This window comes from Myodes glareolus, chromosome 18 (genome assembly GCF_982192425.1).
Source record: "Myodes glareolus chromosome 18, mMyoGla1.1, whole genome shotgun sequence".
Lineage (NCBI taxonomy): Eukaryota > Metazoa > Chordata > Mammalia > Rodentia > Cricetidae > Myodes > Myodes glareolus.
In genome coordinates, this window is record NC_142043.1 from 48,883,398 (window position 1) to 48,897,290 (window position 13,893).

The window sequence follows — 13,893 nt, forward strand, 5'->3', positions numbered from 1 at the left end:
AATAGAAATTTTTTGTATTTTACTATATTTAAATTATAACTCAAAGCTATATACATATACAACATGTTACATGTTCCAAGAGCTCCCTCTACACAGTATTAACAACATTACAGTACGTGAATATGGGCTACATACCTCTTTATCATCCTCAGACTTCCTATCATCCTCATCTTCCTCTTCCTTCTCAGACTTCTCTAATTCCTTCTGCTCTTCTTTTTGTTCTTCTACTTTAAGCTGTTTTGTCAAGCGAGCTATTAATTGGGATTTTAGTCCTTTGGAACTAAGAGCTCGACTTTCTAATTCTTTTCGAAGATCATTTACCTAAATATATGGAGCATAAAAACACATAAGAAAAAAGTATGATAGAAAAAAAACAAATTATTTTTTGTCTGATTCTTAAAATTGCAAATTCAAGACTAATGTAGTCTACATAGGGAGTTTCAGGCAAGCCAGGGCTATATACAGTGAGATACTGTTTCAAAAAGCCAAAATTAGTGGAAGAGACACTGACCATACAGCGTTTTTTTTTTTATTTTTTGGTTTTTCGAGATAGGGTTTCTCCGTAGCTTTGGAGCCTATCCTACAACTAGCTCTTGTAGACCAGGTTGGCCCTGAACTCACAGAGATCCACCTGCCTCTGCCTCCCAAGTGCTGGGATTAAAGGTGTGTGCCACCACTGCCCTGCTACAGTGCATTTTGAAAATGCAAAATTATAGAATACTTTTGGAAAACAATTTACAGTGTGCTCTTGAATATATATACAATGGCACACTGGCTGCGGCACTTGTGATGGTCAGAAGATTACCTCCGGTTGTCAGTTCCTGCCTTCCACCATGCTGTGGCAGGGTCAACTGTTTCTGCTTGTTTCCTGAAAGCCACCACAGCTGTTTAATTTGTGCTCCTGGAATCAGCCTCTACTTGAGAAGGCTCGCACAGCAGCATTTTGAACAATGAGCCATTACCTTTGATTTTACTGAGATAGCTTTATGTAGCCCAGGCTGATCAAAACTGCTTACACAGCAGAAGCAGACCTTGAATTCCAGATCTTCCAGTTTTCACCTCCCAAGATAAGTATCACCAAACCTAGTTCTAGAATATGTTTTGTTTTAAAGAGTTATTTATTTATTTTTGTTTTTGAGAACAGTTTCTCTGTGTAGCCCCAGCTGCCCTGGAACTCACTTTGTAGACCAGGCTGGCCTCATACTCACAAGAGATCCACCTACTTCTGCCTCCTGAGTACTAGGATTAAAATCATGTGCCACCACTGTCGGCTTTGTTATATTGTCAATTATAGGCATGTGTATATGTCTGTGTGCATGAGTGTTTGTACCCATAGCTATCAGGTCAACAGTTTTGGGAGGCCCCAGTTGAGTCTTGGGAATTAAACTCTAGTCCTCAAAAAAGGTAATACCAACTCTTAAGTACTTAGCCATCTCTTGAACTCATCAAACAAGTTTTAAGATGCTTAAAAATGTTTTAAAGCAGTTAAGGTGGCACATGCCAATAATCCCAGTATGAGGCCAACCTTGGCATATCATGAAAATTTGTCCCAAAGAAATGTGGTTTTTGTTTTGTTTTGAAACAGAGTCTCTGTAACCCTGGTTGTCCTGAAACTCACTCTGTAGATCAGGCTGGCCTCAAACTCACAGATCCGCCTGCCACCATCATCCTACAAGAATAAACATCTTAACAACACATAGAATCTATACTGAATAGAATGTAATGTTTACAAATAATTACACTGTGACTGGGTATAGTGGCTTATGCCTTTAATGTCAGCTCTTGTGAGGCAGAGACAAGTAGATCTCTGATTTCTAAGACAGACTGGTCCACAGAGCAAATTCCAGACAGCTAGGACTACACAGAGAAACTGTGTCTTGAAAAACAATACCAAAGATAAATTACACCGAGAATAGTAATGCTAACTGAAAAAAGATAAACTTTTTACATGCAACATACTATAACCAAGCAATCATCAAAAACCTTATACCAGTAAGAAAGAAGGAAACAAATCAAAAAACATTTTATTACATTTATTTATTTAGGGGAATGGTGTGCTATTGTGTATGAATAGTGAACAAAGGTCAACTGGTGGGAGCTGACTTCTTTACACTATGTAGGTTCTGGGAATCAAATTCAAATCATCAGCTTTAGTAACAAGAGCTTTTATCCACTGAGATATTTCACTGGTTATCTTTCTATAAATTTTATAAGATTATATTGGATAGGTATGAGCAAATTTTTTATTGTAATTGAAAAAAGTACTTGTTATTAATAATCAAAAGAAATACAAGTTGGGGTTTTTTTTTGTTTTGTTTTTTGGAGACAGTGTCTTCCTATATACACCAGGTTGCCTTCAAACTCATGACTCTCTAGGCTTAGCCCAAGTTATTAGGAATGCAAATACCCCCAGACTTAGTTATGTATTTTGGTTTGTCCCGCTTTTTTTTGTTTCTTGAGACAGGGTTTCTCTATAGCTCTGGAACCCATAATGAAACTAGCTTTTGTAGACCAGGCTGGCCTCGAACTTACAGAGATCCCCCTGCCTCTGCATCCCAAGTGCTGGGATTAAAGGTGTGAGCTACTACAGCCCGGTTATCCTTTTGGTTTTCCAAGACAGGGTTTCTCTGTATAGCCCTGAGTGGCCTAGAATGCACCCTGCAGACCATGCTGGCCTCAAACTCAAGAGATCTCCCTGCCTCTGCCTCCCCAGTGCTGACATTAAGTCCCTGTACCACCACTTCCCAGCACATATTTTCAAATAATAAACTTTATAGAGTCAAGTCAGATGCAATGGTATGCATCGTTAATCTTAGCACTCTGAAGGCAGAGATAGGCAGAACTCTGAGTATGAAGCCAGTCAGCGCTACGTAGTGACAACAAAAAACAAAAATCAAAGATTCATTTAGCTAAATATGATGGTGCATGCCTGTAAACCCAAATATGCAGAGGCTGAAAGAGAAGGTCTATTTGAGCCCCAAAGTTTTATTACAGCCTCAGCAACGTAGTAAGTCCTCATCAGAGAGCTGGCTCAACAGTCAAGAGCATTTGCTGTTCTTGTAGAGGACCTAGGTCCAGTTCCTACATGGCAATTCACAACCAACCATCTGTAATTCTAGTTGTAGGAGTTCTAAACACCCTCTTCTGGTCTCTGTGGGTACCAGGCATTTTGTGTTGTATATACACACATGCCTGGTATATACGCACACAAGTTGTTGGGCATGGTGTTGGTAGCACATCTATATAACTACAGCACTTGGGAGGTAGAAGCAGTAGGATCCGAAGTTCAAGACTACCCTCAGTCAAAGAGCAAGTTCAAGAACACTTAGGTTACATGAGACCCTATGCTAAAAATAAAAAAAATAAAAATAAAAATAAAAACTAAACAATTTTTATAAAATGGCCTGGTAAGACCAACATGTAATGTCTGATGATCCAAGTTTGAGTCTTAGAACCCACATGGTAGAAAAAGAGAAGCAGCTTCCACAAGCTGTCCTCTGACCTCTACACATGTGTCATAGCAAGCTAACAGCACCTCCCCAAATGCTTTAAAAAAAAAAAATCAAACTTTAAATTCAAGCAATGAGGCCAGGTGTCCTGACATGAACCTTTAATCTCAGTACTCAGAAGGCAAAGGCAGGTGGATTTGAGTTAGGCAGGTGGTTTTCATTGAGTTTGAGGCTAGCCTGGTCTACATAGCAAGTTCCATTTTTGAGACCCTGTCAGTTTCAAAAATACAGCTGGCACACAAATAAGCAAGTTTCTGATCTGATCAAATTAAAGGCCCACATATACAGAATCACATAACTAGACAACCCCCACTGCACAAAAACACTAGCACATTTTTCTTAATCAGAGACTTTTTTAAGTATGTTCTCCCTGTTTAGTGGTAAACTTACCTACATTTTACCTTGAAATTTATTACAAAAATTAGATTTATCACTTGCTGTAGTGGCTCACGCCTTTAATCCCAGCACTTAGGAGGCTGAGGCTAATGGGTTCTCACTGAGTTTGATACCAACCTGGTCTACTAAGTGAATTCCAGGACAGCCAGGGCAGTGACTCAGAGATCTGCCTGCTTTTGCTTCGAGTGCTGGGATCAAATATGTGAGTAACCATTACCTGGTCAGATTTACCTCTTTCCTCTCCTATTTTAATTTTAGGTTATTTAGGCATAGAAATCCTGCAAGTCTGGTCACTTCCCAAACCAGAAAACAGCACTGGAAGGATTGACAGATAATATGTATCTGAACTATACATATGACATCTTTAATTTATAGATGTCACAATTATAGAAAAGCAGAGGACTTCACTTTTAATGACATACACCCTTTTATATTATTTATTTATTTTTGATCTTTTGAGACAAGGTTTCTCTGTGTCACCCTGTCTTGGAACTAGCTCTACAGACCTCAAACTCAGAGATCTGCCTATATCTGCTGGATATGTGTGCCACCTTCCCACACCCCTTACCCCCTCCTAAAAACAGGGTCTCACTCTATAGCATAGGCTATCTTAGAACTCACTCTCCTGAAATACACAGCAATCTTCCTGCTGTTGCCTCCCAAATCCTGGGATAATGGATATGAGCCACCACACCCAGGCTGAATATTTCCTACCTGAAACAATTCTCTCAGTCTCAACAAATTTACTAATTTCTGTTCTGAAATATTCTTTCTTATTGTTATTATGTGTGTGTGCACAATATGTATACATTTTCTGTTACCTTCATTGCCTTTGGATCAAGTTTAGACCAATGGGTAGGAGTGGAAATTTCTTTAACTTCACCATCATCCTTCTCTTCTTCATCCTAACATAACAAAGTTGAGAACAAAATTACTATTCTGAAACCTTCAAATGTAAGTCATTTATTCTTTAAAAGTCTGTTGCTGATCTGTGCAAGGTCACAATGTTTCAGATTGTCTTCTCCTAAAGTTATTATTTAGGCAAGTCCACATACATACATTCTACCACTTTTAACTGATCACAAAGACATCAGCCAATCAAAGCCAGATCTGTGAAACACAAAAGGGTGATAAATTACAACACAAAGGATATCAGGGATACACAGACACTGCCGGTCTCCACTAACCACACAGTGTGTGATCTTGCCCCAATTTTCAAGCCACCCAAAGACTGATTTAGTCAGACCTTTGAAATGTACCCAAGACGTTGCCACAAAGCCTGAAATTTCAAATCTCTCAGACTTGTGGTTGTCCAATTTCAAATATCCATGACTAGAACTGATGACCGTGAAAGAGAAAATTTTTTAAAATTTGAGAAAATGGCAAAATGTTTAAAATGGCTTAATACTGAATCTTGCTCAACAACTGGTCCCAGATTCCAGCAAATAGACCTATGATAAAAACAAAATTCTGTGCAATATAAGCACAACTTTTTCTTTGAGGCCTCAGCACTCTTAAATTTAAGTTGGCATATTAGACAGATTTTTATGAGAAAAGAAAATACAACTATACTGCTGAAAGCTGGATTACCAGTCGCTGTTACCAGCTATGTTCCTCCATGTGTGTCTGTTATGTAGTGTGTGGTGTGCATTTGTGCCTGTGTTCCTGTGCCTGTGAGAAGCGGAAATAGAAAAAGGGATTAGCGTTCAGTGCCTGTTCTCCATCAGCCTTCTTGCGTTCACCCTGAAGCTTCTCGACCAGCTGCTGCTTGTATCCTCGGGAGAGGGTTTCCCACTCTGAGCGGGTGGGAAGGCAATGCCAAACATCCGGGAAAAATAAAACCACTGTCTCCACATGAGCTGGAACTGTACGCCCCTTGTGGGTCTCCTCAGGGCGATGGTAGCGAATCTCTGCAAAACGGTACCTGTTGCAAGGGAAGAAGCATGTTGGAAAAAAAATTCTACAATACATTTTAAAGACCCTAGTTCACTTGTTGCACATCAAGTAAAGAAATTTTGCTGCAAGAACTTGAGGTTGGTCTAAAGAAAAAAAAAATTATAGAAGCCATAGTTCCTCTTTTGGTACATTTGTATAATAGTTTATGGGTTAAAAGAATACATTTCCACAAAGAATTTTCTGATTTGATTACAGAGCTACCCATATTTTACAAAATACCTGAAGAAGCTGGAAAGCTGCTCAGATTTCATGTGCTAAAAAAAGAATATTCTCAATTAAATTGTAAGAAATACACTAAAATACACAAGACAAATAAGCCTCAAGAGAAAATATGGCTGAACAAAAATAATCAGCATCTACATCATTTTATAACAAAGGAATTATAATGAAATGAAGTTCTCTCTGGACGATCTTCTCCAGCTATACATGAAATGAAAAGTATTTTTCAACATTCATCCAATTTCCAAAGTACAGCATGATGAAACATTTAAATTTTCAGTGTATTTTGATTAGTCCTTAATGTCCCTTCCCCAAAACATTTTTGGCACCAAATAAATTTTTTCTACAAGTGGGGATTTTCCTTTGAGATTACCTGCATGACCAGTGCTGATAAAATAAGGAAAGGGGGATGGCTGGTTGACAAGGACAGCTACATAAACTATTAGAAAACATCCTAATCAATCAAGTAATGAATTGGTACTTACCATTGTGTGCATACACTTAGATCAATGCCTGTCAGAGCCTTACAACAACGGATGGCAGTCTTAATCAACACAGAAGGGTCTTTTTCTGGATTTGGTCCATCCAACGAAGGAGACCAGTGGCCTCCAATGGCCATGGCTTCATCCTTCCCTTTCATGCCCACTAGAAACTAATTCAAAAGAAATAATCATTTACATATATAGTATAACCCATCAAATTACAAATAGATACTCAGAAAGGAAAGGTACAAACCTTTCCGATATTTTTACTACCTCTGGTATCTGTCAGTCAAGGAAGAGTTCAGAGTTCATCATTTTCCACATTGCATTTCAGCAATGGAATAGGATTTACACATCATAACTCATCCTCTAAGTATTTCATCAGATACGAGTTCTTTTATGCCCGGCAGTGGTGGCACAGGTCTTTAATCACAGCACTCGGGAGGCAGAGGCAGGTGGATCTCTATGAGATCAAGGCAAGCCTGGTCTACAAAGTGAATTCCAGGAAAGGCTCCAAAAGCTACACAGAGAAACCCTGTCTTCAAAACCAAAACCAAACAAAAAAGAGTTCCTTTAAAGAAACAAGCTATGTTCAAATACAAACCTTAAGAGTATCCAAGAGATTTTACTAGGCTACAAGTATAGAGCATCAAATTCAAAGCTGAACTAGAGCCAAATAATATAGTCACATTCTAAAATAAGAAAAAAATGTAACTATATGAAAGTAGATTTAATATCATTAAATATTTAAAATGTGCACTTTCAATTTTATGTAAACACAGTAAGAGCTAAGATAAATAAATATACAATAAAATCAAAATAAATTTCATTTTACCTTAACAAGTCTAGCAGGATGCTGAAATCCATCACGAAGTTCTTGTGGATCTTCAGCAAGAGCACATGACTTATGATACAAATCTTCCATACTTGGACTAGCCATCAGCATTACCTATTATAGTCAAATAATTCAATCCTGTCAAAAGTCTAAAGTAATGTAAAGAAAATGAGAAGTACTAATAATTACCCTTACATGTAAGATTTTTTTCCCTAAAATTAGAATGTAAAATGCTACAGAAAAAGAATGGTATTAGATACCTCATCAACCTTACATTTTCAAAGAATTTTTTTCAGATCAATCTTTTAAAACAGAAGCAAACTGACTAGCAGTGTACAAAAAGCTACCCTGAAGACTAGTCTGTAGCACATCTATCCAACAGACCTACAGAAGGTCATATGGCACTCAACATCAACTGGCTCACATTTTTTGGTTTAAACTGACAACAATAGCCATCGTTTTATAACTTAAGAATTAAGACAGGGGTTAAAATAACATTTTTAAATAGCTCAGACAAAACCAGGCAGAGAAAACAGGGGTTTGGATTCCTTTAACAACCAGTTTCTAAAGGATAACTCCAACAGCTATGAGATTCATCACAATGACATACAAACCTTTGCACTGTACAGGTGGTCAGCATCAGGTGGATCAAGAACAGCCATATTTTTTTCTAAGGACTCTACTTCTCTGTGCATCACATAAAAATTGCAGTAATTTCCCAGTTGAAATGGTCTTGACAAAGGAAAAGCATCCACCCATGTAAACTGAGCATCAAAAAAGTCACTAGGAATATATAAATTCTGATAACGGCGCCTTAGTTCCATCATGTCACAACTGGGACTGAAAAATAGACATAAATAATGAGTAAACAGCCTTAAGACCAAAGTTAGGCACATATCCACTTACTTCTGAAACTTTACAAAAGTGACAGTGTAAAAACGAACAGATTCAAATCTGCATACATTCACTGCTGAATAAATGATATCTAAATGTTACTTTTACTTCTCTATTTTTTGTGTGTAGCATTTAATTTCTTAGAGAAAAATTTTAAAGTAACTAAAACCCTGATTCAACAGAACATCTGAACAAAAGGAGTTTTCCCTCAAGTCAAAGCAAATATACTTGAAAAAATCTTACGGTTCATACAAAAAATGTATACAAAGAAGTGATCAGAGACATCAAGTTAGTATCTGAGTGTTCTCAATCAAATCTATGATACACAGAAAAGTACAATTTTTATTCTATGTAGTAAGTGCCTAGATCAAGCATACTTAAATTGAAAAATTCTCATGAGTCATGTTGTGATGGCACACAACTTTAATCCTAGCAGCCCACAGGCAGAGGCAGACAGAAGTCTACGAGTTCAAGGCAAATTCACATGAAATCAAAGTCCAAATTAGCTCTGATTATCCACCATACACATCAATATGAAAATCTATTCCATATTACTATGCAAAGAGAGATATGTTTCTGGCTATTTATGTCTGACAATGACCTTTCTAAAATGTTTGTCTATATGTGCTGCTTGTGTACCAGGTCAACACCTGGTGGAAGGAGGTCAGAAGACATCAAATACCCTGGAACTAAATAGCTGTGGTAGTTTGACTAAGAATGGTACTTATTGGCTCTCAATTTTGGATACCTGGTCTGCACTTGGTAGGACTGTTTGGAAAGGATTAGAAGGTGTGATCTTGTTGGAGGAGGTGTGTAACTGGTTGTGGGCTTTCATGAGATTCCCAGTTACCTCTATCTCTGCCTTGTGCTTATGAATAAGTTAATTCTACAGAGCCATGCCTGCCTGCCTGCCTGCCTGCCTGCCTGCCTGCCTGCCTGCCTGCCTGCCTGCCTGCTGCCATGTTATCTGTATGATGGTCATGGAATCTAGTACCCTCTAGAACCATAAGCCCCAAATTAAATGCTTTCTTTTATAAGTTGCCTTGTCATGGTATCTCGTCACAGCAATAGCAAAAAAACTAAATCAGTTGTCATTTAAATAATGCGAATCAAGTCTGAGTCCTCTGGAAGAGTAGCCAGAATTCTTAAACACTGAGCCATCACTCTAGCACTTTGACAATATTTTAAACAAAAATTTCATTTTCTTTAGCAGGACAGTGGGGGGAAAAAAAAGAAAAGTAAACTCAAAGATAAGTCAATCTGGCAAAAGTATTGCCTGCTAAATACATAATGAATTAAAGTGGACAGGCAAGCATAGTGACATAGCTTGTAATTCCAGAATTTGGAAGGTAGAAGCAGAAGAATCACTGAAAGTTTGAGGTCAACGGGTCTACAAAGCAAGTCCCAGGGCAGCCAGTGCTACACAGAAAGACACTGCTTCAAAAAATCTAAAAGAGTAAATATAAAAATTAAAAATAAGCAAAAACATCAACAGCCAAGTGGTGGTGGTACATGCTTTTAATCCCAGCACCCACGGAGACAGAGGCAGGTGGATCTCTGTGAGTTCGAGGCCAACCTGGTCTACAGAGCGAGTTCCAGGACAGTCAGAGACACACAGAGAAACCTTGTCTCGAAAAACATCAATAATAATAATAATAATTGCAAATAGAAATAAAACAAAGACTATGAAATACCAACTAATCTATAAGTAAAACTGTCTTTATTTGAAATCTAAAATAAGAACAATAGATTGTGGATGTAGCGCAGTAGTAAATGTTGGTAGACTCTTCAACAGCGGGTATATGTACAGCTAACTGTTTATGGCTGATGACAGAACACCACCGCTTTGAAGACACCACTGTCAGAATAACAGAAGTGTGAAAAAATACATCACAAGGTTTTGTTTTTGTTTTAAGGTTTATTTAATTTCAAGTGTGTATCTGTATGTCTGTGTTTACATGTGTGCACCATGTGCACTCAGGTACCAGAAAACCGTGTATGAACAGGATTTATAAGCAACTCCATGTGGGTGCTGAGAACTGAGTCCAGTGTCTCTGAAAGATCATCAAGTGCTCTTAACTACTGAGCAATATCTCCAGCCACTTCAATTTTATTTTTACTTAATTTGTTTTATTATCATTTTTAATTATGTGTTGAGTAGGTCTGTTTGTGGGTATGTGCACAGGTAGTTGTCAGCTGCAGAAGTGGTGCTGGATATCTAACTCATGTTCTCTGCAAAGGCACTACACACTCCTTTAATTTTTTTGGTTTTTTTCAAGACAGGGTTTCTCCATATAGCCCTGGCTATTCAGGAACTCATTCTGTAGACTAGGCTGACCTCAAATTCACAGATCCGCCTGCCCCTGCCTTCTGAGTGCTGGGATTGAAGGCATATGCCACCACCACCAAGCTGCACTACACCCTCTTTTCGCTGCATTTTAACAACTCACTTCCTTTAGTTTTATTTTTAAGGAAGAGAATTATGTCCAAATTTTTCAACACTAAAATTAACAAGTCATATTTTGCCCCAAAGGTGGGATAATACCTATAAAGAAACAGAACAAAGTACAAACAGTTCATTTCCCTTTATACTACCACATAACCACATAAGTATCAGGAAATTCTGAGGTCTACAACTACAGATGAAGAGGTTTAAAGCTTATATTTGCAACTGGTTCATTTAATGTTCTAGAAATTTGCATAAAGGTGGTAAAATGAAATTGTGAAAGACTAACTTGGGGGCTGGAGAGATGGCTCAGTGGTTAAGAGCATTGCCTGCTCTTCCAAAGGTCCTGAGTTCAATTCCCAGCAACCACATGGTGGCTCACAACCATCTGTAATGAGGTCTGGTGCCCTCTTCTGGCCTGCAGGCATACATGTAGACAGAATATTGTACACAAAATAAATATTTAAAAAAAAAGTCTAACTTGGAAAGAACTAGATGGCTAGTACATTTCATACTCTATCACCAAATTTTCAGAGAAAAACACTGAATATTGACAACAAATAGAATAAAAAAATTGTTCCATGTAACAATATTTTAGAGGCTGGGGAAGTACTTTTGATTCTCTTTGAGTTTTTCTGAAATATTCTAACTATGTTAAGAGTAAACATACATAAAAAACTAATATAACCTAAGAATACTTGCTAATTTGATTATATGCCAATTATATGCCATAATATTACAAGGTAAAATTTTCTAAGGCATTAAACAACAAACACTAGTTTCTTAAATCTAGAACTTACTAAACAGAAATTTTAACATTTGATAAGTTAGTATCATGAATATTTATGTTATCCTATTTTGAAAGGTAGAAATAGTCTCAGATCACAGAAACAGACAGCTACTTGTATCAATGCTAAACAGCTTTAAACACAATTTTGTTTTGTTTGTTTTTGAAGACAAGGTTTTTCTGTGTGGCTCTTGCTGTCTGGGAACTCACTCTATAGACCAGGCTGGTCTCAAATTCACAGAGATCTGCCTGCCTCTGCTTTCTGAGTGCTGTGTTTAAAGGTGTGCACCACAACTGGTCAGCTGGAACTTTTTCATTTTGATTTTTGATTTTTAAGACAGCGTCTCTATGTAGTACTTACTGGTTGTCTTGGAACCTGATACACAGATGTGGCTGGCTCCAAAGCACAGAAATACACCCATCTCTGCCTACCAAGTGCTGTTATTAAAGGCATGTGCCACCACCACATCCATCTTTTCTTTTCTCCACCTGTGATCTACGGGTACCATACTGCTCACTACCACCATGAATTACAGAGAATTTGTAACTGTTATACATTAGGTTAAGTGCTACAGATATTTAATGCAACTTCATAATAATCCTGTAAGTTTATGAGATTTTATAGATGAAGCTGAGAAACTTAGTAACCTCCTTCTGACTTCAGATTCTAAGGGCTAATCCATTAAAGACACAAGCATGTAAATTATACAAGTTTGTATATGTATATATTAAGTCAATTTTCTATATTACAATACACTACCACAGTTAATCCTTTTTATTTTTTTATGCTTTCCAAGACAGGCTTACTTAACAGTCCTGGCTATGTGCCACCACTGCCCATCCGACACAGTATATCTTAAAACTGGCTTAACAATTTTATTATTGTTTCATCACAGAATAGATTATCTGCAATATTAGAAGTTATCAGTAAATCCTGATCCTAAATTATTCTAACCTTAAAGAAAAATTTCATTATAAAGAAACATTATCTAGAAACTTGCTTACTTGGTTGCTTGAGGTTGGTTTGGTACTAGGGCTGAACCTCGTGCCTTCAATACTGGGTAAATCCTCTAGTCCTGGACTATATTCCCAAACCATAGCTGCTTAAGTAGTTGCTTTCCTAAATGTCTATTCAAATCTAATTCTCTTTACACAGAACTACACTCCAAATTCAAACTGCATTTCTGACATAAAAATAGCACAAAATGTTACTAAATAAATTTTATAAAAAAGATATCCACAATTATATTCTATACCAAACTATGACACTACTAATGAAATTAAACACACACACACAGAAGAGAAAACTTACCAATCTAAAGAAAATTTTGAAAACTGCACTGTGTAGCGCGGAACAACACGACGGACTCTCCGAGGGGATCGCTCTCTTTCTCTCCGGGGTGACCTCTCCCGGGAACGTTTCCTCTGAGGTGATCTTTCTCTGGATCTGCGTCTTTCTCTGTCCCTTTCACGACTTAAAGCAAAGATGTCTAAAATCACTCTGGGGTCAACAGGATGGCCTAGCAGGTATAGGTTCTGCTATCAGGCCTGAGGACCTGAGTTTCATTCCCAGAATCCACATGGTAAAAGAAGAACAAACTCCCCCAAGTTTTTCTCTGACCTTCAAATATATACTATGGCATAGGAACAGATGCAAATTAAATAAATGTAGTAAAAATAAAATCACGAATATTTATTGGTATTATTAAAAGGCTCTTGCCAGGCATGGTGATATACATCTTTAACCCCAGCACTCAGAAGGCAAGTGAATTTAGAAGTTCCAAGCCACTCAAGGCTATATAGCTAAATACAAATAAATAGTTCTTTGAAATATTTTTCTTTTCTTTTCATTTATTTTTGACAGAGTCTTGTTATATGGACCAGGCTGGCTTGGTACTAACTATGTAGTCCAGGATGGCTTCAGGCCTTGAACTTATAGCAACTTCTCATTTATTTATTTTATGTATATAAGTATTTTGTCTGCATGTAGGTGTATGAACCCCCTGCATGCCTGAGAAAGGCAGGAGAGAGAATCAGAAACTCCTGAACTGCTACCACATGGATGCTAGGAACCAACCCTGGGCCCACGGAAGAGCAGACAGTGCTCTTACCTTTAAGCTGTTTCTCCAGCCCACAATGTTATTTTCAAACATACCTTCGGTCATCTTTTCTATTAGGTACTTGATCCCCTCTGTCATTCCTTCCTGAAAATCTAGATGGTGGATCTAATCTCCGTGCCGGTTGAGGCTGTGACACTATACGGACGGGAGGCTGCAATAAGCCAGCTTTAAAAGATACAGAAGAAAAAATTTAAAAAATTGTTAAACGAAGCTCAAAATACATCACAAGGCTCAGTAAGATAAAGATAA

General features: G+C 37.6%; 1 protein-coding gene and 1 non-coding gene across 8 annotated transcripts in view; both read right to left on the reverse strand.

The window, feature by feature from the left end:
* Ccar1 (cell division cycle and apoptosis regulator 1) overlaps nt 1-13,893 on the reverse strand; it is a 48,879-nt gene that overhangs the window by 18,659 nt on the left and 16,327 nt on the right. For 5 of the 7 annotated variants that reach the window (XM_085679705.2, XM_085679708.2, XM_085679707.2 and 2 more), the window contains 8 exons: nt 13,680-13,809; nt 12,837-12,998; nt 8,012-8,237; nt 7,398-7,511; nt 6,566-6,732; nt 5,619-5,829; nt 4,727-4,810; nt 136-321 (listed from right to left, as the gene is read on the reverse strand). In XM_085679705.2, the coding sequence (XP_085535831.1) occupies nt 136-321; nt 4,727-4,810; nt 5,619-5,829; nt 6,566-6,732; nt 7,398-7,511; nt 8,012-8,237; nt 12,837-12,998; nt 13,680-13,809 (1,280 nt within the window). The remainder of the gene's footprint in view (nt 1-135; nt 322-4,726; nt 4,811-5,618; nt 5,830-6,565; nt 6,733-7,397; nt 7,512-8,011; nt 8,238-12,836; nt 12,999-13,679; nt 13,810-13,893) is intronic. The other 2 variants (XM_085679710.2, XM_085679709.2) reach the window with 1 other exon arrangement.
* On the reverse strand, nt 6,860-6,926 carry LOC125411601 (small nucleolar RNA SNORD98). The gene has a single exon (XR_007235362.1). It is a non-coding gene; the product is annotated as a small nucleolar RNA SNORD98 (small nucleolar RNA).